We start from the raw sequence: 24394 nt of genomic DNA, 5'->3' as shown, positions 1-24394 counted from the left end.
AGAGAGGCCAACCAAGAAACAGACTCTTAACTATAGAGAACAAACTGATGGTTACCAGAGAGAGGTGGGTGGAGGGGTGGGCTTAAAGAGTGTACTTGTTGTGATGAGCACTGGGTGTTGTACAGAAGTGCTGAATCACTAAATTGTACACCTGAAACTAACATTACAATTACATCGTACGTTAACTAACTGGAATTTAAATAAATTTAAAGAAATTAATTCTTAAAAAAGAGAATAGCAGGGGTTCCTGGGTGACTTAGTTGGTTAACTGTCCAACTCGTGATTTCAGCTCAGGTCATGATCTCATGGATCATGGGCTTGAGCTCCACATGGGGCTCTGTACTGGGAGCATGGAGTCTCCCTGGGATTCTCTCTCTCCCTCTCTCTCTGTCTCTCTCTGCCTCTCCCCTGCTCACACTTGAGCGTGCTCTCTCTCTCTCTCACACAAAATAAATAAATAAACATTAATTAATTAATTAATTAATTAAAATGTAAAAAGAGAGGCAATTTATATCAAAGCGTGTAGTACTTCAGAAACAACTTCCAAACCCTGATAAGCGCTGAGTTTCTCTGGACACTTCGTCTTCATTCCAACCCTTGGAATAAGAAGCATTTATAGAGAAAAGCACAGGGCTGTTGTATCACACAGACCTGGAATCAAATCTCATCTCAGCTTTTGATAGCTCTGTGATTCCATAACTTAACCTCCCAAAGCTTCACATCTCACTGGGATGTTGCATTGTTTAGAGGCAAAAGTGTAAAGTGCCCAGCTTCGTCTTGACCCAAAGTGGCTGTGGTTGTAGTGATTTTGTAAAGAACATATGCTCTACCTCAGTAGCAGCAAGGAACACTGGTAGGCAAAGGTTATTAAAATTCAGTGTCAATTGTAAAGAATTATACTATGTATTGATTTCTTCCAAATCTTCCCCAACACACACACACACACACACACACACACACACACACACACACACAAGGATACACACACAGAGAAGCACAAGCATATCTCCTACTTTCTCTAGCACGGCTAACATCTCCAGAAATAACAAAAATTAGAAATATCTCAGAATTGGAAAGAGCTACAAAGATTGCCTGTCTAGCCTAGTCTCTTTATGCTTTAAGGTTAATAAGAATTATGAGTGTTTCGGTCATTTATCCATCCAAACTAACTTCTTACTGTGTGTGTGATAAAGAGTCCAATGTATACAGTGTTAAAATCATTTTTAATTACTTTTTTCACAAAGGTGATAGTGAATATGAATCTAAGAAAATATAAACCATTTTTATATAAATGTAAATAGAATAAAGACTAAGGTGAAAATAAATAGTATAATTATTCTTAAAGTGAAAATTATACCTGATTATGATGCCCAAATTGCTTGCTATGAGAGATTTAAAATTTTTCATTTTGCTCATTCATTCATCTATTGACTCAATGGTTCAAAGAAATCAGCTTTCATTGCACAGTAAGTTTGCTAAGACATTATGTACATGTGATTTGGAAACCACAGTCATGCAACTAAAATCCAGAATTCCCCACAAATCTAGAAACATTAAGGCTTTAGCAAGCAGTTTAGATTGCTGTTTTTCCTCTTTATTTTAGTGGAAGACTTGATCCTATAACAGCTTAAATATTTAGAGCAAAAGATTGCCTAAGATTAATTTAATATGCCTCAAGTATCCCCTGGGCTGTTTCACTACCATAATGTACAACTTGTACATGTGTGTTAAGTATGAGAGGGTTTGCAGCATTTAACATTAAAATAGCCACACATGAATATTACAAATGGAATATGTACAACACGTGGTTTCTTAAAAAAAATTAGCTACCCGCAGGTGTGTTTAAAAAGAACTAGGAATAAAAATAATCCAACTTTACATTTGTGTAGAATTTTAGGTTTACAAAATACAAAACTTCTATATTTATGTATAGAAGTCTCAATATATATTCAAAGATATTCAGAAGGGAGAAGTAATACTCTGAACATAACATGCACATGCACTTACACAATGACTCGAATTCATGAAGTTTTACTCTGGTGGAGCAGACATCCGATATTTCAAGTGGGAGATGAGATTTATGACCCAGGAAACACCATAAAGACCTGAGATAACTCTGACCAAGAAAATGTCACTTTGCGGCTTAATAAATGACTAAGTTATGACCCTTAAGGAGACAAAGACCAAGAGACAGAGTTACAAAAGGACAGGGGGAGAGAATACTGAGGCTTATACATATCCCAAAATCCAAACAAGGAAATGCTTTGCACATAATAAGTCAATGGTACATAATTATTTTTATTCCATGCAATAGTTCTAAAGTCTCCCTTATATCATTAAAGACTGTCCCACTAGGTCATGAGCAAACCAAAGAGATACGCTACCGTGATCCTCCCCTAACATTTTATGCCACCATTGTGATGTCACATGCAGGAAACTATCAGTGACACGGCTGACAAAACCAAATGATGTCTCAGAGAAATCAGTTCCCAGCCCAGGGTGGGCACTCAACAAACACCTGTGAAGGTCCATTTCCACGAAAGCATATCAAGTTTAAGCTTCAGTGATGTAAAATCATCTTGAAACAAGACACTTCTGTTCACCTCTGAGTATTGCTTGGGGCGGGGGGCTCCTTCAATCCTGAAAGTCAGTGATTCACCTAGAAGATGCTTATTTTCATGCTCAGACGTTTGAGAGTACTCTTTATGCTGAGTTGTGAGACTGATTTTGTCACATGAGCACACTGTCACCAACAAGTTAAATGCATGATTTTTTTTCCCAAAATGGAAATGCCTCAGTATCGTGAACAGCCAGATCCTGAACCAGCATAAATACGAGTCCATTAAAAGTTATTATAACTAACTATTTTACTGGTGTCTCTCTTTTTTTTTAGCCTATTTATTTTTGAGAGAGAGAGAGAGAGAGAGAGAATGAGAGAACAAGCCAGGGAGGGGCAGAGGGAGAGGGAGACACAGAATCCGAAGCAGGTTCCAGGCTCTGAGCTGACAGTGCAGAGCCTGATGTGGGGCTTGAACCCATGAACCATGAGATCATAATCTGAGCCAAAGTCGGATGCTCAACTGACTGAGCCACCGAGGCACCCCTTATTGGTGCCTTCCATAAGAGAAACATCTTACTACTATTTCTCTGACGTGGTGATTGAATATTTGAAAAACTCAAATCATGAGACTCTGCACCCATTTACCCTGTCAACATTCCAGTTTTTCTAATTATAATGACCCTGTAGTTCACCAGCACCTAGATGTCAAACATTTCAAATCACTTCTAGAGTTTGTGGAGGATTTGTATACCTTCTACTAAGTCCTATTTTTCAAAGCTGTTTATCCAACTACATGCCCAAGAGTCTGTGTGTTCTTTGCTCAAAGAGAGAAAAGGGAGGGTGGCGAGACAAAAAGGCAAAAAGGAGGAAGATGAAGATCTTTATCAAAAGGGAAAATAAGTCAGGGACGCCTTGGTGGCTCAGTCGGTTAAGCATCCGACTTCGGCTCAAGTCATGATCTCACAGTTCGTGGGTTCGAGCCCCACATCAGGCTCTGTGCCGACAGCTCAGAGCTTGGGGCCTGCTTCTGATTCTGTGTCCCCCCCTCTCTCACTCTGCCCCTCCCCTGCTTGCCCTCTTTCTCTCTCCACCTCTCAAAAATGAATAAACATTTTTTAAAAATTTTTTAAGGGAAAATAAGTCAAGTAAATAAAATCCACTGGTTTCCTTGTTCTTTACTTAACCAGATTGAAAATAACACATATGATAAACAGGACCCTATGTAAGCTAATAGCTCAGACAGTGCTCTCAGAAGGATTGACAACGTGCATTTACTGCCTGACTTGGAGCTGTTGTGTTGAGTTCTATCTGCTTTTTAACATATTTTTCATCATTCATTTGCTGTTTGCTATCCCATCTACTGCAGTAACCTACCTTGGAGCCTTTCCCTCCCCTTCTATTTTCTTCTTATTTTCTGGAATTTCAAAACCAGAAGGAAGAGTTTGTGAGGTAGATGGCACCATTGTCCCTTATTATTTACTGCCCTTTCGTAAAGGAGTATATACTACCACCCATTGGCATGTATCTTGCAGGACGGCGTCCCTGTGGAAAGAATACTTCCCTCCTCCATTGGTTTCATGTGCTCTGGTTTCACCAGCCAACTATGAATGGTAATGACAAATGCCTCATAAAAGCAGAAGCATTGAGGGGCGCCCGGGTGGCTCAGTCAGTTGAGCTTCCGACTCTTGATTTCAGCTTAGGTCATGGATTGAGCCCCATGTCGGGTTCTGCACTAAGCGTGGAGCCTGCTTAAGAGTCTCTCTCTCCCTCTGCCCCTCTCCCCCATTCACACTCTCTTTCTCTCTCTCTCAGATAAAAAAAAATAATAATAATAATAGAAAGAAGAAGCCTTCAGACCCACTGAGTGGTTCTGCCATTCGTCTCTTCCCTCTGCCATGAGAAGGGCATGCCCCAGCTAGGGGCTGTTCCTGCAGCTTGGATTCCAGAATAAAGAGTTCCCAGAGCCACACTTGGCCTGGAGTCAGCATACCGAAATGTGAGCAAGAAATGCAGCTTTCTTGGTACAAACCACTGAGACTCTCTTCTTTAGTCACCATCTTGCAAAAGTTGACTAATACACGCATGTTATCATTGTACACTGCATTTTATGTACAAAATACAAACAAAAGGAGAATTAGAGGGCTCAAGATGATCCTCATATAAAGAGGGAGTTCTGATACAGTTCATTCTGCATATCTCTCCCGACCACAACACATCCCTTGCTTCTCCAGGTACATAAGCTTCAGCATAAGTACCAGCTGCTATTATTTATACTGTGACTTCCAGTCCCTTCAGAGAAGTCCCCAACGGCACCTTCACTTATGACCCAACAGATACACAATGGTATGTCTGTTTTCCAGGAGCCTAAAAGCTATTGAGAAACAAAAAAACTAATGGAATTTTTCCAGCTATTTAAAGCTGGCATCTTCTGTACATAGAATAAACCAATACCCTTGGCCAGATGGATATTAAAATCACGTTGCAACTCCAATTTTAATTTTCAAAAATATTGTGCTTACACTGTGAAGTAAATAAGAGGTCTCTTCAATTTTTGAAAACTGAAAAACAAAACTTATCTGATTGTTTTTCCCATCAACTCCTCACCTTCTGTGGACCCTTTTATATGAAGGCGTTTGTTGAGTTCATCCAATTTGTTCTTCATGTGTGAAAACCAGAAAAGGAAAGGAGAAAAAAAAGCAAATCAGAAATGTCCTGTCTTTCCTGCATGCTTCTCTCTACTTAGTATCTTGCTAAATTCAAAACAGGACCCTAAATTCCATCAGTATCATAAGCCCTGTAGAGGAATTACTGTTTTATCTCAAACTGACATTCCAGGCTTCACCTCCCAGTGGATCTGTGGCCACGAGCACCTTTTTTAATCTTTCCATGACTCTGTTTCCTTTCCCTCAAACTGTGGACAGTCATGGAACCAGGCTCCCAAATTGGTGAGAATAATGATTTGGGTACCTATACAGGTAAATTAACTAGAATAGTGCCTCAATATTTCAGATTAATCCTAGGTACACTAAAGTGATTCCCAAACTGACTTATGAAGTTACTTTTCCAAGGCTGGAAAGTAATGGCTCAGCAATTCTATCTGTCATTATATACCCTAGGGACGCTAGCATATGTGTACGAGAAGACTGGCAATAATGTCTACTGTGGCATTGTTCGGAGATGCTAACAACTGGAAATTACCAAATGTTCTCAAATAGGAAAAGGAAAAAAATCATTATGGTGTGTTTACACAATGAAGTATTAACTATTAGCGGTAAAAAATGAACAAGCTAAAATTCATGTATTAATGAACAAAATAACTGCAGAATACATATAGTATAACAGCGTTCACATACAAATGTACAATATGCAAAACTATACCATAAGTTATTTTAGGGAATTATATCAAGATTAATTAATATATTATTTAAGAGACATATATGCATGGAATAAAAATTACCTGCCTGGCAATTATGTACACTATCTTCAGGTTACTCGTTACCTTTGGGGTAGGAACGAAGCAGGACTGGCAGGGAGTGTATACATGGAGCTTCCACTGAATTTATAACATCTTCTTTCTCATGATGTGTGTATTGTGGCATTTATTTTATTAATCTGTATACCTTTGCAGTATGTCTGGACTTTTTTTTAAGAAAAGGAATGTAGTCTTTTGGAGAAACCCATAGACAAAATAAAGACAATCCAGAATTCCTCTCAAATGGTTTAAGATAACAAATCCAAAATATTTCTTGTTTTCCAGAAGAAAGGTAATTCAGAAAGCAAGATACAACTAAAAGATTACTGTAGGGTTATGTTTGGAATCCACCTCAAAGGCCACTTCCTATTGACTTTGGTAACACGACACCTCCAGCTGAGGTCTCAGAATGACCTGACGGATAGTAGTGGATAGTAATTAGCTTTGTTCATTCTCATCAGGAGCCAAAGTAGGAAGAAGAAGTAAAAGGGGGTCAGGGGGAGAAGAGCAAGCTGAATTCCTCCAGTGGTGAGCTTTTCTCATCCTGTGGCTCCCAGGCCCCCAGGAATCCTGGAAGGTAGCAAATAGTAGAAGGGGATAGGGCAGGCAGGCGGAGAGCTATGTTCCATTTTTCCAAGGTCTACTAGAAGGTTCACACATTTACCCATAATAAAACCACACATGCAAACACAGCAGATTGTTTTGCTTTGTGTTGGAATCACATCAACTCAGTGTGGTAACACTGATTATTTCTTGCTGTCCGAGCAGTGATTGGTAACCATAAAGGACTTTGATCAATATAAAATTCAATAAGTCAATTATTGCTTAACACTTACAGTTTGATATTCAAAAACTCTTCAAACACAATGTACTGGGTGGATTCTACTTGCACCACCACCCTCCCCTCTACCCTCCATGCTCTACCCTCCCCTGCTCTGCACCCTGGGAGACTGACCTCTAAGGACTCTTCCAAAGAGCAAGCTTGCCTCCAGCTCCTGAGAGACAACAATGGGTATCTACTCCCCCAGGTTTCTCTTCCCAGGTTGCAGTGTACTCACTACACCCATCTACCAAATCCAGGAATTCCTCCCCATACAGCTCTCTCTCCATGTTCTGGTCCCTTTATTGCTCAGGTCTAGGACCGGCACCCTCTAGCGCCAGGGTGCCTCACTGTCCCTCACTGCCTTGCCTCTACCCTGCCCAGCCCATGTAAATAGTCCTCTCATTAAACATGATTTACCCAATCCCTTTAAACTCTCTTTAAAAACCTTTTGTGCATAGGCCATCTGTTTCCTATTGGGACCATGACAGACAGACACACGATCCACGTTGAAAAAAAAGGAAAGCCTTTGGTTAGGAATTATAACGCTGCAGAATAGCAGCATGAATTCTAGTTTTTTGCCCTTTGTTCTCTATATCTATGCTGCCCAATATGGTAGCCACAAGCCATATATGGCTCTTTCAACTTCAAGCAATTGAACAAGACTTAAAATTTAGTTCCAAGTGCTCAAGAAACCATATCTGGTCAGTGGCCAGCACAGATGTAGACCATTTACATTTTCACAGAAAATTCTATTGGACAGCACTGCTCTATACCCAATAAGCTCCTCCATGATAATAAACATAAAGATTATTTCTACCTTTGGCTCTACCTTATCATCACAGTTACAGCCCAGGTCAAAATCAGACTGAAGGTACATAATCCCAGGATAGTTAGGTCTGGTAACTTCCTCTGGCATGGTTGGCCTGAAGGTATTCGTGCGCAGGAGATGATTCAAACTTCCATGGGTCCCATTATTTGGAGCTGGTTTCAAGCCCAGGAGATCTGGTGAGAAGAAAGAAATGGAGTCAGGTGCTTGATAAATATTTTTTGAGGAGCTATAGTGAGAGTCAAAACCATGCATCTTCCAAGGGTCTGAAAACTCTGAACACAAAGCAGAACTGAATAAAGCCAAAATTAGTTTGTAAGCCCCCTTTCTTAGCTCCTGAACCGTTCTAGCCTGAACATGTCTTGCCACAGCTTTCTGAAATAGCCATGTTTGTTGCCTGCCCATAGAGAGAGGCATTCCCAAAAAGAAAGAGTGAATGAACAGGGCCTTGACCAGCTATTGCTTATGTCTGTGACAGCTATAGGGACTACCAGAGTCAGTGTCAATGCCCTCCTGCATCTCTGAGATTTTTTATCCCACCTTTTGAAATGAGACTTATAATCAATAAATAACCCCTAGCCTGCCCTCTAATGCACTCCACAGAAGTATGGGGAGAAGAGGAGGGTTTGGCCCTGTGCCTTGAAAGGCTGCTCTGAAATGAACAGGCTGATTTCATAGCAAGGGAATAGTTGCCAAGCAGGCACACAGTGACTTGCCTAAGCTGAGAGGCAGGACAGGGGAGAGCTAGCAGCCAAGATGGGAAAAGAACCCAGGAGACCCGACTTTCAGACTCCCCCTCTAACCACCAGACCGGCACTCCCTTACTAAATAGGAAAAGTTGTCCTCATTCAGCGACTAGAAGCTCAAGGAAGAAAAATAATTAGGAGCGCATAAATAGCTGGCCAGGATGCAAGCTGGCACCATTTTAACCGGGCTGCAACACCAGAGATGGAGGTGGGAGAAAGCTCTGTGAGGAACTCTCCTTGCTTCACCAGGTCTCTGACCAGTGGTGTCAAACTGTCACGTGATGTTAGATCAGCCAGAGGCTGCCAAGAACAACACTAGGAAAACTCCCCGTTAGTCGACTGTTAAAGGAAGACAAAGAAGCCTTAGAAGGGGATGATATTCTGTCCTTCGAACCAGTGGGCAAGTTACACCAATGTTTTGCAGGGAGGTGAAGTGGTCCTAGAAAACAGATACCTCGGTTCTTTCTCTGACCTCGCCGAAGTTCATACGATAACTCAGATTGCTTCGTTGGCTTTGATTAAATAGGTGACTTACCACACATAACATTGTAAAGCTCAATGTTTTCAAATGGAGGCACTTTAGTCTTGTACTTAAATGTCGGGCCATAACCTACAAAAACAGTCTTCCAAGAGAAAGGAAACAAAAACAATTAGACGTTGCTGGTATCTAGTAGCAGCCCTTTTTCCATTTATGAATACTGTTCAACTTCTCTCATGCCAGTATTCTCCAGCTCTTCTGAGAATCACTAAAATCCATTTTCAATTCACAGTTCTGTGGTCATACCTGCATGCTGTTAACTTTGTTATCAAATCCATGGTCTCCCTGGAAAAAACATTTTCCTGATGGTTTCTTATACACATCCAAAGGTTTCCTACATCGAAACAATCGTAGGGTTAGTCAGGATTTCTCAGGAAATCACTCCTAAGAAGCCAATTTTGACACACACAAAACCTCCAAGAAGTGGATTTTACAAGCATATTCATCTCTATTTTAATTGCATCGTTCTTGTAGTGATGAAAAGATGATGCTATTCATTTTCCCCAGGTGCCTTTATGTTGACAATTGGCAAAGGACAAATGGGGGCCTCTGAAGACAAGGCAGCTACTGTCCTGTACCTTGCTTGTGCTGAGCAAAGCATTAGTCACAGGTAATGTTCTGTCTGCCAATGTGCTTCCCTAGCTCCACAAGGGTAAGATTCTCCACCCTGGGACCATGTTTGTCTGGTTCACTTCTATATCCCTATCACTAGGCTCAAAGCCAAGCACATAATAGGTACTTTCAAAATATGTGTTATTTAATCAATGAATGGAGATGTATTTTATAAAAGTGTTTACATACAAATTTACCTATCAATATAATACAATTAGAGGGTATAACTGAGTGGCAAATTTAACATGTATTAGTGACATATTTAACAAAAGCCCAGGCTCCCATAGACAACATCACTACTTACAAATAAGAAAGTGAAAACATTGCTCTCTAGGCATCAAAACCACTTGACCTTTCTTGTTATGACAGGGAGATGTCTTTTGCTTAAATGTCATGCAGCACGTTTCCAAAATACTTCCATGTTTAGTAATATAAATACTCCCGTGGGTCCCATTTCTATGGATCCTTGTAAGTGCCTACAGACTCTATTGCACTGCACTGACATGCCTGGTGGAAAACAAATTGAACATTTGGGTCCCCACTCCTAGGAAAAGTACTTTCAGCTTGGGATGATGAGGTATGTGCATATGATAACTCAACAGTGCAAAGTTAAATTAAAAAGGTTTACTGGTTATTGGGGTGTCTGGGTGGCTCAGTTGGTTAAGTGTCCAACTCTTGGTTTCTGCTCAGGTCATGATCTCATGGTTTCGTGAGTTCCATCCCCGCGTCAGACTCTGTGCTGGCAGCATAGAGTTTGCTTGGGATTCTCTCTCTCTCCTTCTCTCTCTGCCCCCCCCCCCCACTCTGTCTTTGTTTCTCTCAAATAAATAAATAAACTTTAAAAAAAAGAAGATTTACTGATTAGTAAAATGCCTGGCTTTGGTCTCCACTAACTTGGTCAACTGTCATCATCTCTCACTTCTACTCAACTACCAGCTTTTCTGCGTATCAACCTATCAACTGCACCAAATTTGCTCTCTCTTCCAAGCTACGCCATCCATAAAAGAACACAGCGAAACCCATTGTGTTCATATCTTGGTAACTACTTCATGAAGACCCCCTATGTCTGTTCTAAATGGTTTCAATAATTTCTGGTCTTCATACATCTCTCTTCATAATCCTAAATATTTAACTCTGTGTAGACCCTTGACAATTACAGTAGGATATTTATGTATGTGTCACATGTGTCCCAAAAGGTGGTTCAAACTGATACACTGATAGGAGTTTCTAGAGGACCACAATCTTATCATCATCTTCTCTCCCTTGTAAACTCATTACCCAAGTACAGTACATATAGTAGTTGCTCAATTATCACTACAGACCAACTCCCAAAACTTTTCTTGAGGAGCAAGTCAGAGCAAGAGTGAGCGGAAAAGGGCTTCTGCCAGGTCTGTGTGAAAATGGATACCCTTTTAATGATTAATTCTTTGGAAGTGCTTAGAATTTCCAGACACATTCTACATCAGATTCAAGAGCAAGAAACAGTGTCTTCAATATTGGAGAGTCTTTTGTAGCTCAAAAGAAGGTAAACATTTAAAATATTTAAGGCAACATTTTCTAAACTCCTCCACAAATGTTGCTACAGGGTAAGTCTTGTCAAATGAGACCAAATCAGTCCAGTTGTGGTTAAGTCCATGTCCCAGGCATACTTTTGACCTACTCAAGCAATAAGGATAGAGGTTAGAATGTAAATTTAAAAAGTGAAAAGAGAGAGAGACCACACAGAGATGCACTGAGAGACTTCAAAGAGACACCAAGAGGCTGAGATCCAGAAAATAGAGATGTGTTGGTTCAGCGCTAATTGTTTATCTAGCATAAAAAGTATTTGGAAATGGTGGGATTTCCAACTGAGATTTCTTTTTTTCATGGCTGAGGACCTTGTAGCATTCCAGTTGCCAAAGAGGTGGTTATGAAGATCAAAAACTGGGACAGCCAATCCCCAAGTTACCTTGCGACATGCCATCTGCGGTCCACCAATAAATGGATGTCCTCAATTCTTCTGTTGTTGGCATAGTGTAAGCGTTTAGGAAGGTGCTGTTTCATGTAAGGCTTAAAGTGCTGATCTGGTTTTTTACACTGAAATATAAATGGAAATTGGACTTTTACATGGAGCGTTTTCTAGAAAAAGTCGTACATACTCTCTCTAGAAAGTTGAAGGAGGTTGTAAGCCAAACAAAGGGCTAGTTAGTGAATAAATGGAATCTGTTATCCCCTATCAAATAATACAAGCTAAAAACAAATAGGTTCAAAGGGGATTTGATAACTTGGTAGATGACATGGAAGGTTATCAGAGGGTAGTTAGGAATTTTTAAGATACATTCCTGACTTGTGAGACTATCACTAACAGCAACTCCAACACTAAAGCCTTTTCCAACTACTTGGAGTCAAGGATGGGAGGCGGGGTGGGAAGGGAGGAGATGAGCACTCAGGCCTGTGTGATTACATCCTGCATGGTGGGGAGGGTGATGGAACAGGGTGATGGGCAGATCTGCTTCAGAGAGAGTAAGGATTTGTTTACTCATGAATGAATACTATTCAGTTCTAATGGAAAGATCAAATATTCTCAGTTTGTGTCATTGCCAAGACCATTAGGGAGTCTGCAGCTGTCCAGTTTTGAAGTTTTGAAAACTCTTAGAGAAACAAATATATGGGACTGCCGGGCAGTAAGGAAAATGTTCCTCCCGCCCCACAGGGTAGGTGAACCTAGGAGGTGAGTGTGTGGAAGCCACTCCAAGGGCAGAGACCGGGTGACCTGCCATACTTACCGTGAGATTAGCAATAATGGCTTTAGGGTCATCTGTTCAAAGAGAGAAGGAGAGAAATTTCAAAAAAAAATGACAATAATCACTGAGAGAAATAATTTTTACAGCAAAGGACTCAATTATTTCTCTTTTTTCCCCCCTCCCAGAAGAGCTATCACATTAGGCTCTATTTAAAATATGTGTAAAGTTGTGTGTGAGTATTTAATATTTTGGTAAGTGGAATGCAGCTATGTACGTGGAAATACCTCTATGGCACATTTCCTGGCAAGGTCTGGTTCTCCTCTTCTGGAAGGGAATTCCTCCTTCCAGAGCACAAAGATAATGCTAGGTAAACATCTTCTTGAAGTTCCCCCAGTGGTCCCTCTGGATCTTGGCTTCAGTTCATTTGCAATTTGCCATCAGGAACTAAATCGGGCACTTGGGGCATTTAGTGACACTTCCTATTTATCTGCAGGTCTTTGAAACAAGCTATCATCCATTTTAAGATGAATCTTCTACTCCATTGAGTTATTTTTTTTCTAAATGGAGTTTTGTTTCCCCAGTAACATCATGGGTCTAATTAGGTAGCTGCCCTCTCCAGCCACAGACACACACAGGGATGCACTTCCTTTATTTTTACTAACCAGCAAACAAAAGGTATTTTAGTCAGTACCCTGAGCTAGCTAAAAGCAAAACTATGTAAATGATGACTGTGTTTAAACTGTGGACAGGATTACATTATCTGAAGGTCCCCTTTTGGGGGGTGTGGAGAGAAAGAGCAGATTGTAGGTTGGTTGGATTTTGTTTTGTTTTCAAAAACTTTGCCTTAGTGTGTCATTACAGAATCAGCAGAAAAGGAAAGCAGCATACGGAAGAGATACCAACACTCATGAAGCAGCCCTCCCTGAAATTTTTTAAAAAATTTTTGAATGTTTACTTATTTGGCGGGGGGGCGGGGGGCAGCATGAGTCGGGGAGGGGAGAGAGAGAGGGAGACACAGAATCTGAAGCAGGCTCCAGGCTCTGAGCTGTCAGCACAGAGCCCGATGTGGGGTCTGAACTCACAAACTACGAGATCATGACCTGAGCTGAAGTTGGACGTTTAACCAACTGAGCCACCCAGGTGCCCCAGCCCTCCCTGAAATTTAAGTTATCAGTGGAGTAGGTCATGTCTATGTCATTTCTGGCTGTATCCACGGGGCCTGGTTCATGGTAGGCATTCAGTAAGCATTCGCTAATATAAATAAATAAATACTTGTTGTTATTTTTTGAAAATGCATCACTGGGGTGCCTGGACGTTTCAGTCCGTTAAGTGGCTGACTCTCGGTTTTGGTTCAGGTCGTGATATCATGGTTCATGAGTTTGACCCCCACATCAGGCTCTGCACTGACAGTGCGGAGCCTGCTTGAGATTCTCTCTCTCTCCCTCTCTCTCTGCTCCTCCCCTGCTCTCGCTCTCCCTCTCTCTCAAAATAAATGAGTAAAATTTAAAAAAAAAGAAGGAAAAAATGTATAAGTAAGCTTGTCTTGCAGTGTAAGTACACATACTTCAGAGACAATTTTCAGAATCTTAATTCTAAAGCTATGAAATCCAAAGCTAAAATGTGGACTCCATCCTACCTAAATTGGGGTTTAATTTTAGTTGCATTTTTTAATGGAAGGCAAGAAAGTAATAATGGTAGCAACAATATGAACCCAAATTGTGTCCCTATCATGTGCAGTCTCTGTGAGAACTTTGCAGGCACTTTCTCTCTGGTCACAGCTACTCTGGGAGGTAGGTGCTAACAGAATCCTCACCAAGCCAAAGGGCATTTAGAAGACGGGTGCTTTTACACTGGGACCCTGGCAATCTGAATGAGCGGGCCATCCTCTGAACTTCTATACTCTGTGGACTCATAAACCACAATCCTCAAAGGGACCAAACAGGCTAAGTCACGTTCTTTGATGATGAAGAAAAATAAACAGCACGGGGCAATCTTGTGCTCAGATAAATCCCAGAGAACTACTGGAAAATAACAAGTGCCTGAGTCCACGCTTAAGACACCAACTTCGAGTTCTCAAGTTCTCAGGCCTCTCACGCTGGCAGCTTCTGCTTTGCATGAGCGGAAGTGGTCACTCAGCACATGGCAGTGCTTAAGAACTGGTGAATGTGGGTTCACATCCCAGCTCCGCCACGTCCTAGCTCTCTTGTTTCTCACCAGGAACTTCACCTCTCTCTGAGCCTTGATTTCTACTGTTTGCAAAAGGGGATAATAACACCCATCCCACAGGGTTATTAGAAGGATTGAAGAAGACTGTATACACATCTAGCTGAAATAGTGACATGGCCAAGACACCATCATCATAGCTAACATTTATACAACTTTGACTATGTGCTAAACACTGACCAAGGGGATATGTAGATAATCTCTCATCAATCTTTCCAACAATCCTTTTTTAATAGATGAGGAAACTGAGGCACAGAGCATGTAACTAGTTTGCCCAAGATCATAAAGTGACCACCTGGCCAAGCAGGGATTTGAACCTAGACATCCTGCCACCCTGTCTGTGCTGCTAACCATCCACTCTACTGACTCTCACGGGATGAAATCACATATAGGAAAGCGTTTGTAAAGTATGAAATATTTCATTATTGGTACTTATTACTTCATTGGCCCCAAGGTTTTCCTTTTCCCCTAAAACAACCTCGTCATTCCATTTACCATTCATTTACTGAAAAGACCTTTCAATATAGACAAAACCTTTCTTGCACAAGCCCTAAAATGTAAGCACCGATTCAAGAGATACCACAGTGACCCGTGTCCTGTCCCTGGCCAGGGCCTTCCTGTCTCAAGTGAGCAGAGGAGAAGGGAGGATCCGGAGGACAGAAAGGGCATGGAAAAGAGACGGCAGAAACACAGAGGATTTGTTTATTTTACAACGTTGCCTGGAGCTGACCTTGGAACTGTTCCCATTTGTGTTGACTCAGGAACGCAGTTTGGGAAAAACTTAATTTTCCAAAGCTTTACACTTTCGCCGATGGTTTCTTATTCCCAAGGTTAAAACCTCTAAAGGATTTTTTCCCCCAAATGCAGCATGTCTCCAATAAAACTGTGGACTTCTCAGGGGCTAGGGAGGCACCACCTAAGACATCCTATTCTACGATAAATGTTCTTGTCAGTGGCATATCATAACCTGAGTGTGTACAACATAAGCGATAAGACGGTTCCTGTTTATTTCTAATCTTTCAAAATGGCTGCCACTTCCCAAGGGCAGGACCCCAGGGTTGTGTTGGTCACTTTCATAAAGCTGAAGAGTCCCCTTTAACTGGGCTCCTAGGGACATTCAGGGTCTGAGTGTGGTTCTGACAAACCTGTCACAGACTCCCCTGCCTCAGCTAAAGAGTAAGCTTGAACCTCTTGTTGAAATGTTCCTCTGCTGTAAACAGAAGTTTATGGTTATGCGCATGTCTCAAATTAAGTGTATTTTCCACATAAAGAAAACAAGAGCAAATATTTACATAATGCTGTCATGTGCCAGGACCCTCTTTGAGTGATACACATAGATTCATTTCCACAACAGCTCGATCCAGTAGCTGTTATTAACATCCCATTTTTCAGATGAAAAAGTTGAGGGTTCGAGTTTTTACATAATTTATTCAAGGTCGCCCAGCTAAGAAGTAGCAAAGTGAGGATTTTTACGCAAGAATTTCAGAGAACGAGGCTGCACCTACTCTACTCTATTACCATTCTAACAACTTAGCATTTTGAGAAGCAACTTACATTTAGCATTATTGCTAAATTTGGACCGAATTCTTCCTAGAGTTCCAGGCACTAACGTAATGTCATCCACGTTAGTCAGGTAATTGCTCAGGAACTCCGTTCTGTCACAGGTGACATCTTCCATTCCTGTAGGGGGCAAAGAACATATTTTCAGGTGATTGTAAACTTAATATCCTAACACAGACACTAAAAATAACACCCAGGCATGTCCCTAATTCATTTCTAACAACTTACTGTGAGGATCCCCCTCTTTTGAGATTTCTTAACTTGACTTTACATTTTTTAATGCTCCTTTCTATAATCATTTCACCAGATTCTGATATAGTCACATCATCTTGCAGTGCCAGAAGGTGGAAATTGCATCATCTCAATGATCATTTTAAGTCGTTCAGCAGGAACAGCACGACAGAGGAAGTGACTACGATCTTTTTAAAAAGCTATTTACACAGTCATTATGGAAAAGATCTACTCTAAAAAAAAATCCTAGATTGCTTCAAACTCTTCCCAGCTGGGGGTGGTGTAAATAACTGGAATACATAGTTCTGTGTCTCTTTTACAAAATGTCATTTTCCAATTCTCTCTAATGTATCTCCTGACTTGAGTGCATAATCACCAGTCCTCAGCCTGTCTCCACTGGTGGCCTTGGACGTTACTGACAAAACAATACTGGCAACAAGAGATGAGAAAAAAATGTCAGCCCCAATGACCACCCAAACTGAAAAACAAAATATTGCTGAAAACAAGTTGTAAACAATGTAATCAGTCAAAACTGAAAGCTAGCAACTCAAACACAAAAAGCGTGTAGGTAGGGAATTTTTTTAACCGACAAATATTCCTGCCCTACCCAAGACTGGTTTTCTGCCCCCATCAAAAAAAAAAAAAAATTCTTAATCAATATTAAAAATAGATGAATAAAAAAACAACATAAACTCAAATGTCACAATAATAGACTATGGGGACTGGTAGACACATTTATGGTCATTTTGGAATTTATGAGATGACACAGAACGATGAAGATTTAATATACTGCTTTGCACAATCCAATATATAGATATTCTCTAAGAGGGGGAAAATTAGTGATTCTGTAAAAGACATCGTAAGGTTTTGGAATAAAGAAATACAACCCAGAGTGGCGCAGACCTGATAAACTCCAAATTATCACCTTCTGGGATCCCAGATCAAGACACCTCATCTCTTTTGCAATACAAATGGGAATGAAGAAAGACAAAAACATATCCCAACATAACACAAAGTTTATACAACCTGTCTTTTAACATTTAAACCATCATAAAGAAAAAACAATGAACAGCTACTGTTTTAGTACACTGTTAACTCAGAAAAAGCAAGTCTCAAAACACATATTGGTGGAAGACTGGAAGAATCTTCCATTTGTTACACGTCTAGGAAGTCAGTTTTGCCATCGTAGCGGTGAACCATCTCTCTTGCTTTCAAAGACCATATGTGAAGAGCTTCTCAAGCATCATCACTCTCACCCTCTGGACTAACTCTGTGTAGGTAGTATTAGTGTTTTCATTCTGCAGATGAGGAGGCCGCATATGACGAGATGGCTCCTTAGTGGCACAGTGCAATTTGAACTCCACTGAAATTACTTCTTACTCCAAAGCCCAGGCTCTGAAATACTAGACCATACTACCTTTTAAGAAAGAGACGCAAAGGCTTCCCAAAACTAAAGCAATCTACTCATCTCAGAAGCCTGCACCTGGTAAGACAAGGTTTTAAACTAAGACCTTTGCAATGCTCCAGCATGTGACTCGCTGGCACCCATCCACTTCTTAGACATGAGGCTCCAGCCTGTGACCAAATGCTCTTGACACCTCTGGGCAACTTAAATTGAATCAGCTATGTCACATGCTCCAGAATCTCTGTCTTATCTGTAGCTCTCTCCCAAGTCAATCTTATGGAGCATGATTTTGCAGAGGGTCACATTTAGCCCCTGCCAAAGAGCAAGCAAGTCCCACAACTTCTTTTTTGAACTTCTCCTAGATTTTCTAGGACATTCTGGAAAGAAAACTACAGGCCCAAAGCAGACCTTTGACTAGGGACCCTTGCCTGCCATTCTTAACACAACTACCAAAGAGTCTACCAATTTTTTTCTCTGAAGCCCTTTCCTAGAAGGGAGCAGGCCCACATTCCAGGGTCATTCTTTCAATTTGATAGTTCTGGAATGCAGGAGGCACTCTCTAGATAGAACTCAGGGTACACAGCTGTGAATAAGAACGCCCTCTGAGGAACTCCCTGCAGCTCCATAATATCTAATGTTTATGATGTTCAACAAAGTGGTTATGAATTCTTCTACTTTATACAGTGATTTAGAAAAACTCTGCTTCTTCCTCTCTTTAACAGTTTCTGTACTGAAGCAAGGTCCTGTGGTTTTGGGTTTGAATTCTCTCAGTGAATACAGGGAAATTGTTTTACTTATATACCTCTTCTTTGACAAGAATCCTATGTCTCCTCCTCCGTATCATATTTAGATTTAGTTTTTTTAGCCACATAGACTCTGTAGGCTCTTTTTGGGGATGTGGCTAGCAGAGATGAGTAGTATCACCTGATATGTCACAGAGAGGAAGCTATTAATACCACAAGAAAATTGTCTGCCACACTTTGGCAAGAGACAGATTTTTGTGGAAAGACTTTCTTTCCTGCAAAGAAAAGGATGACACAGGAAGTCCCCGGTTTGGGTCAGAATGATCCAGGGTCATCTCGTGTCATCTCACACTTTTGAGTCATGGCCTGACTTCTTTCCCTACCCTAAAGAAAGAGGGAAGAAGGTGAAGAATGCAATCTGGGACTCTGAGGGCAAGCGTTCTCCATCAGAAACATGATCTATGTAGTTGTCCTATTAGCGAAGAAGAAACAAAGGTTTACCATGGTCTCCAACAAAGATGACATTGACACAGCGATGCAGCTTCAGCTGTTTCAGTCCATCCATTAATTGCCCCACTGTTTTGTCAATTTCCCTCAGAGGATTCGTCATCTGGAAAAAAAGAGCAAATTAGGCCCAGCAGGTTTTTGGGTTTTTTTTTCCTTTTAGTTTCTCATAGATCTTCTACCCCTAGAACATTCTGGAAAGAAAACTTCAGGCCCAGAGGCAGAGCTTTGTCTAGGGAGATCTGTCTGCTGCTCTTAATGGAAATCTGTTCTGATCACTTTTATTTGTATTATTTCAGGAATGTAAAATCTCCCCTCATTCAATCCCTTTTAAGATTCTGTGATACAAAAATATCAGAAAGATGAAGGTAAATTCTTTTTTTTTTTTTTTAGAGATAAACTGGCCTTTCTAAAATATAACAATGTTATTTAAATCCAAGAATTTCGAGAGTAAGCAGAAAGTCAGATGGATAGTTTAAGCCTCTTGTTTGCTAGGTGAAATCACATCAGGTTTTGAACCATGGCAAGACGATGGAGGCTAAGTGAATCAAAAACAGTTCTGAGGTAAAATGGTACCCTTCCATTTGATGCTAAATTAGAACATCATTAATACAATGGACTCCATCTAATGTCTCCAAGAACTTAACTGTCAATGTCTGAGAATAATAGATCCCGTAATAGAATCTCTTCCAAGAAACAAGGTTACTAGAAGAATCTCTTCTAAGAAACAAGCTATTGCTTCTCAATTTAGTCCCTTTCAAGCTGATTTTGAGTGAATAAGAATCTACAAGAGTCTTAACTTCAGAAGAAGTGAACCACTGAGCTTGTTCTAGAATTCTTATTCAGCTTAAGGAAACACAAAAACTCAGTTGTCTGAAGATTTACAAATCTTACGAAATACAATCCATCTCTCATTTTCTTGCCTCCAGTGGAAGATTCTAACAGCATGAATTCTCCCACACACTAGAGACTTCCCTCTCACTGTCATCTCTATGCGATGGAAAGATTTCCAAGAAACACCTCATCAGACAAACACTTGGCTGTACTTCAGGTGAATTTTACAACTTAGCTGCAACCACACACATACACCCAAGATGACTGGTAAGAACAGAAGGGTCTGCATGTCATTTTTTATTTCAGACATATAATATTATCCTCCATTAGTGTCTTCTCAGATGACTCAAGACCTTTCCTCAAATCACATCCTCAGTAAAATCAGCCGTAAACTTGTTTTCCTTCATGGCAGGAGTCAGTATTTCAAATTCTGTCCCAAGGAGTAAGTCACAAGTGAAAAGTCTCAGAATGATATGCGCCAGCATCATCTGAAGGGCTACCACGTGTGGAACTAAATGGTATTTGCTTTTGGGAAAACATGCTTTCTTCTAAGACCTTTGCCTCAACAAAAACATACCAAAAGCATTAATATGTCAATGCTTGGCAATGCCTTATTTTCACCAGACAACTCAGGTGAAATCCAGGACCTGCTTCTCAGTGACGATTTCAGATGGTCATAAGCAAGAGAGTGCCTCAGAGGTACCTGAAGGTTTCGAGAGAAGTGACAACTTCTAACCTCTTCTGAATGTACTGAAAAGAGTCGACGTTATTCGTGTCTCTATAAGAAAATACACACAGTTCCAACTACCCATTGTTTTCTCTTGCTTTCCACCTCAGCTATTCCCTTGTCTATAACCTAAGACCTTTTCTGGACTCTGAAGGTATGCACCATTAATCTGAGCCAATTTTCTATTGAGTTCGAATTTATATGGTCTTTGAGGAATCCCCTCGCTGCCTTGCTAGATTGTCTCAAGAACCAAGGCTACAAACCATTGTAACCAATTCCATGAATAAGTGCAAGCAAAACCAACAGCCTTCCTAACATTCGTTCAAGCCTAAATGTTAATACTAGGTTTAGGGCAACTGATTCTAAAGAAAGTGGAAGGTTCTTTTTTCCCATCTTGCTGAAAGTTCAGGAAGTCTTCACGTTAGTGTTAACCTCTGAAGTGCCAGATTCTTCTGGACTCAAAGCCAAGAATGACAAAACCAGAGTTTTTCCGAAACATATTCAGCTGATTTTCAAAGCAAGGCACTAAAGAAAACCTTCAACTCAGACCTACCCGCCGCAAAGCTTTGGAACAATAGATAAACTTACTTTGTCCTGACGAGTTTCCGCAGCATAATGATCCATCCTATGTAATTTTCTTCTTCTTTTCTTTGGAGGAGCAACTGGTCTTTCCTGTCTCCTCTTAGGGGTAACCTTCCTCTTAGGTCTCTTAGCCGGAGTAAGAGGTGAGCCATAACTACTCTCCTGTACTGGCGGATAGAGATGTCTGGACTCAGAAGTCGTCTGTCCCTCTGGGTCAGATAATAAAGCTCACACTTTGCCATCTTGGGTCAGCAGAGCCTTAGTTAAAAAGACTAAGGCTCCTTAAGTGAGAAAAAGTTGGTAGGAGAAATGATTCATGGAACTCTATAGAGAGAAGCTTCCTAAACCCATCATGAGGCTGCGAGCAAGAATATAATTTAAGAGAATCTAGTCATGCGGGTTTCTCTTGGGCTAAGGAGACTGCTTGTGGATATACTGAAGGTGACATACAGTTCTGCATTCCATTAAATCCCACATTAGGGAGAGACTGGTCTTTGGTTATGAAGAGCTCTCCATTTATAAAGTACTAGCAGAAAACCAAATAAAATACTAGCCATTTAGTCATTTCAAGGTAACCGTGGGATTCATGTAGGTGGCTCCAATTCAGAATCTGATGGATATCTGTTCATACCACCACTATATCAAAGCAAGTGTCACCTTCATTTGCAAGGATTAGGGGAAAATGTTTAAACCAAGGATGGAATGGAGCATAAATAATAAGCAATCCTCCTTGGACATAAATGTATACTTAGATAAATCAGGACTTTCAGCAGGAGAGAGAACTTCCTTCCCACTGATAATTTAGGTTTTCGGTACAGAGGACCTCTAAAGCCAAGAGAGAACCATAAATAAAACTGTCTTTTAAAAAACTATCTTGCAAAATTAGGTAAAATGTAAAACTCATCAAGATCTCTTCATCTTGGTATAGATCTCAAGAAAGAGCCTATGTGCTTATACTCTTTCTATACATCTCGTTGTGAAAATCTAGAGAGAGTGGTGAAGGCTGACACAGAACCTGAGTAAGGAAGATAACCTTTGGGACTTCCAAACACTAGAGAAAAACAGGCCCCTGATTTGCTGACGGTGCAAAGGTGAATTAAAGCAGCAAGCCCTGACGTCTCCCTGGCTGAGTCTCTCTTGGTGAGACTGCTGCTCCAAGAATCATTCAGATGCAGGAAGGGGCAGAAGGAGGAACAATGTTAGTGTATCCAAGAGGGAGGCCATCTGCCATGCCGTTTCACCGTTTCCAGAGCAAGCCACTGCAAAGGCACTTCCGTTTCCGCCTCATCCTCTGTCCCCGGCAGAGCAATTGAAAGACACAGCCCCATGGACTCTGGTTTGGTGGTGTTTGGTGTGTTGTGTGTTTTTTTTTAATGCATCTAGTTTCAGGCAGTTCTCCACGAGAAGAGAAGCAAAAGGAAAGAGACAGTTTCCCACTTCATGGTCACTGAATACATTTCAGCTAGTGCTCAAGTCGGCCCATCAGACACCCAGCCATTTGCAAGAGACCCCACCATTCAGAAGACTCCAAAGGTGGGCCCTTCTGGTTGCAGCAGGTTAGAGGAGCAGCGGGAGAAACAGGATTTAGCCAAAATGAGTTTTCATCCAGTGATTATATTGCACGTACTTCCTTCTTCAAATGTTAGAGGTAGACAAAAGCTAAGATTTCACTGACCAGCCATACTTTAGTCTGACTTTAGAAGATTTAGCCTGAGGTTATTAGGAGGACCGGAGGGAGAGGGGCAAATTTCCCTGCTTTTCAGAAGAATACTTTGCCATCTGAAGGTAGTAACTAGCCAGCCAAAGCTCTGCCTCTAGGCCTGGAAGAGCAGCCGAACGAGGAGTCACAGAGAAAGCACAGGTCAAAGAGAAAAAGATTGCGCCAACAATCAAAAGCAAGCATGTTTCTGAACATTCACCATTACACTATGAAACCAGGAGCAATAAACCATTTCTTGAAGCTATTAGCCCAAAGTTTGGTCATCTCATTTAATAGTCTTTGAGAATCGTCCTGGAAAAAGTATACTCAGACATTAAGCAAATAATGCACAGATTTCCACTTCGTTGTAGCACACAGCATTTTGAATTTTTTTCAATTAAACTTCAAATGCAAGGTATTTTCTCCTTAAATGTAAGTGAAGACATGTTACTGACTTTATGAATAATATTTCCGTTTGTAAAGCCTTTACACGCACACCACATGTATATAACGGATCTACAGGTATATAAACCAATTCATCTACTACAGAAAAGAGGTTTTGCTGGCTTGTTTTGGTTTTGCATTTTTAAAGCATAAATGGTTTTGTTTTTATTTTTCAGTAGAAATAGGATTCCTAGAACCAAATGAAAAATAGTTGAAATCTGAAAATATCTCTTGCCTTACCAGAAGAAAGTGACCAGGTTACCAAGTTATCGTAACTGAAGATACATTCCAAGGACCTAATTAAGAGTGTTTTACTCAGGGGATACATGAGAATATCCCAGTTAAAAGGAAGTATTAATACTAAAAAGAACATAGCACGAATACCTTCAAGTCTTAATTCAAAAATTCTAGAAGAAAAATATCTCTGTTTGTATATTTAGGAGTAACCCTGAGCACAGCATCATTACAACAAACTAAAGCATCTTATATTACATTGCATTTATCACTGCTCAGTACTTTAAAAGAAACCTTTCAGTTTATTTCTTGATTAAAACATGCACACAGACACTTTCAAGTACGCAATTACAACTGAACTACACATTCTAGAAATCCAGAGATGTTCATGGATAAAAAACATTGCTGAGCTTTATGACTTTTAAGGAAATCAGGACCGTAAGAGTTATACTTCATCTACATTGTCAAAAGCCAATTTTTGACATGAAGAAAATCTTCTGTATGAACTGAACATGGTTATTAATGACCATTCTGCTTATGCCCTGGACTAAAGGAGAGATAAATGGTTCTATGGGAAGACCCTGGCCCAGGAGTTCTGAGATTCTACTGCTCAGTCCACTTACCCGCCAGGTGACTCGAACGGCCCCAGTCCAGCTTCTTCCTTTTAAAAGAATGGCTAAACCAACCTCTGGCTTGCCTATGCCATGGGATCTTTTAAGGGATATTATTATTCAAGCAAAGCTGAACTTTTAAATAAGGCACATGGAACTACTTAGGATTTTTTTTTTTAACATTTTCATAAAATGTAGTTCCTTTTGTTCACTTTAGATTAATCTCAAAGAAAGTCATCCTAAAGATAAAACAGCCATGCTTGTTCTGGCAAGAATAAGATTTGTGTTTCATGCAGA

General features: G+C 40.6%; 1 protein-coding gene across 13 annotated transcripts in view; it reads right to left on the bottom strand.

Moving 5' to 3' along the window:
* The window catches only part of ENPP2 (ectonucleotide pyrophosphatase/phosphodiesterase 2), a 110270-nt gene that overhangs the window by 18651 nt on the left and 67225 nt on the right, over positions 1 to 24394 (bottom strand). For 5 of the 13 annotated variants that reach the window (XM_027063992.2, XM_027063995.2, XM_027063994.2 and 2 more), the window contains exons 12-20: positions 21116 to 21271; positions 18964 to 19072; positions 16078 to 16203; positions 12343 to 12374; positions 11526 to 11653; positions 9212 to 9299; positions 8963 to 9050; positions 7673 to 7857; positions 5165 to 5216 (exon numbers count right to left, since the gene is read on the bottom strand). In XM_027063992.2, coding sequence (XP_026919793.1) covers positions 5165 to 5216; positions 7673 to 7857; positions 8963 to 9050; positions 9212 to 9299; positions 11526 to 11653; positions 12343 to 12374; positions 16078 to 16203; positions 18964 to 19072; positions 21116 to 21271 — 964 coding nt within the window. The remainder of the gene's footprint in view (positions 1 to 5164; positions 5217 to 7672; positions 7858 to 8962; positions 9051 to 9211; positions 9300 to 11525; positions 11654 to 12342; positions 12375 to 16077; positions 16204 to 18963; positions 19073 to 21115; positions 21272 to 24394) is intronic. The other 8 variants (XM_027063997.2, XM_027063998.2, XM_015072848.3 and 5 more) reach the window with 3 other exon arrangements.

Source organism: Acinonyx jubatus, chromosome F2, assembly GCF_027475565.1.
Source record: "Acinonyx jubatus isolate Ajub_Pintada_27869175 chromosome F2, VMU_Ajub_asm_v1.0, whole genome shotgun sequence".
Lineage (NCBI taxonomy): Eukaryota > Metazoa > Chordata > Mammalia > Carnivora > Felidae > Acinonyx > Acinonyx jubatus.
This window is presented reverse-complemented; position numbering and strand designations above follow the sequence as displayed.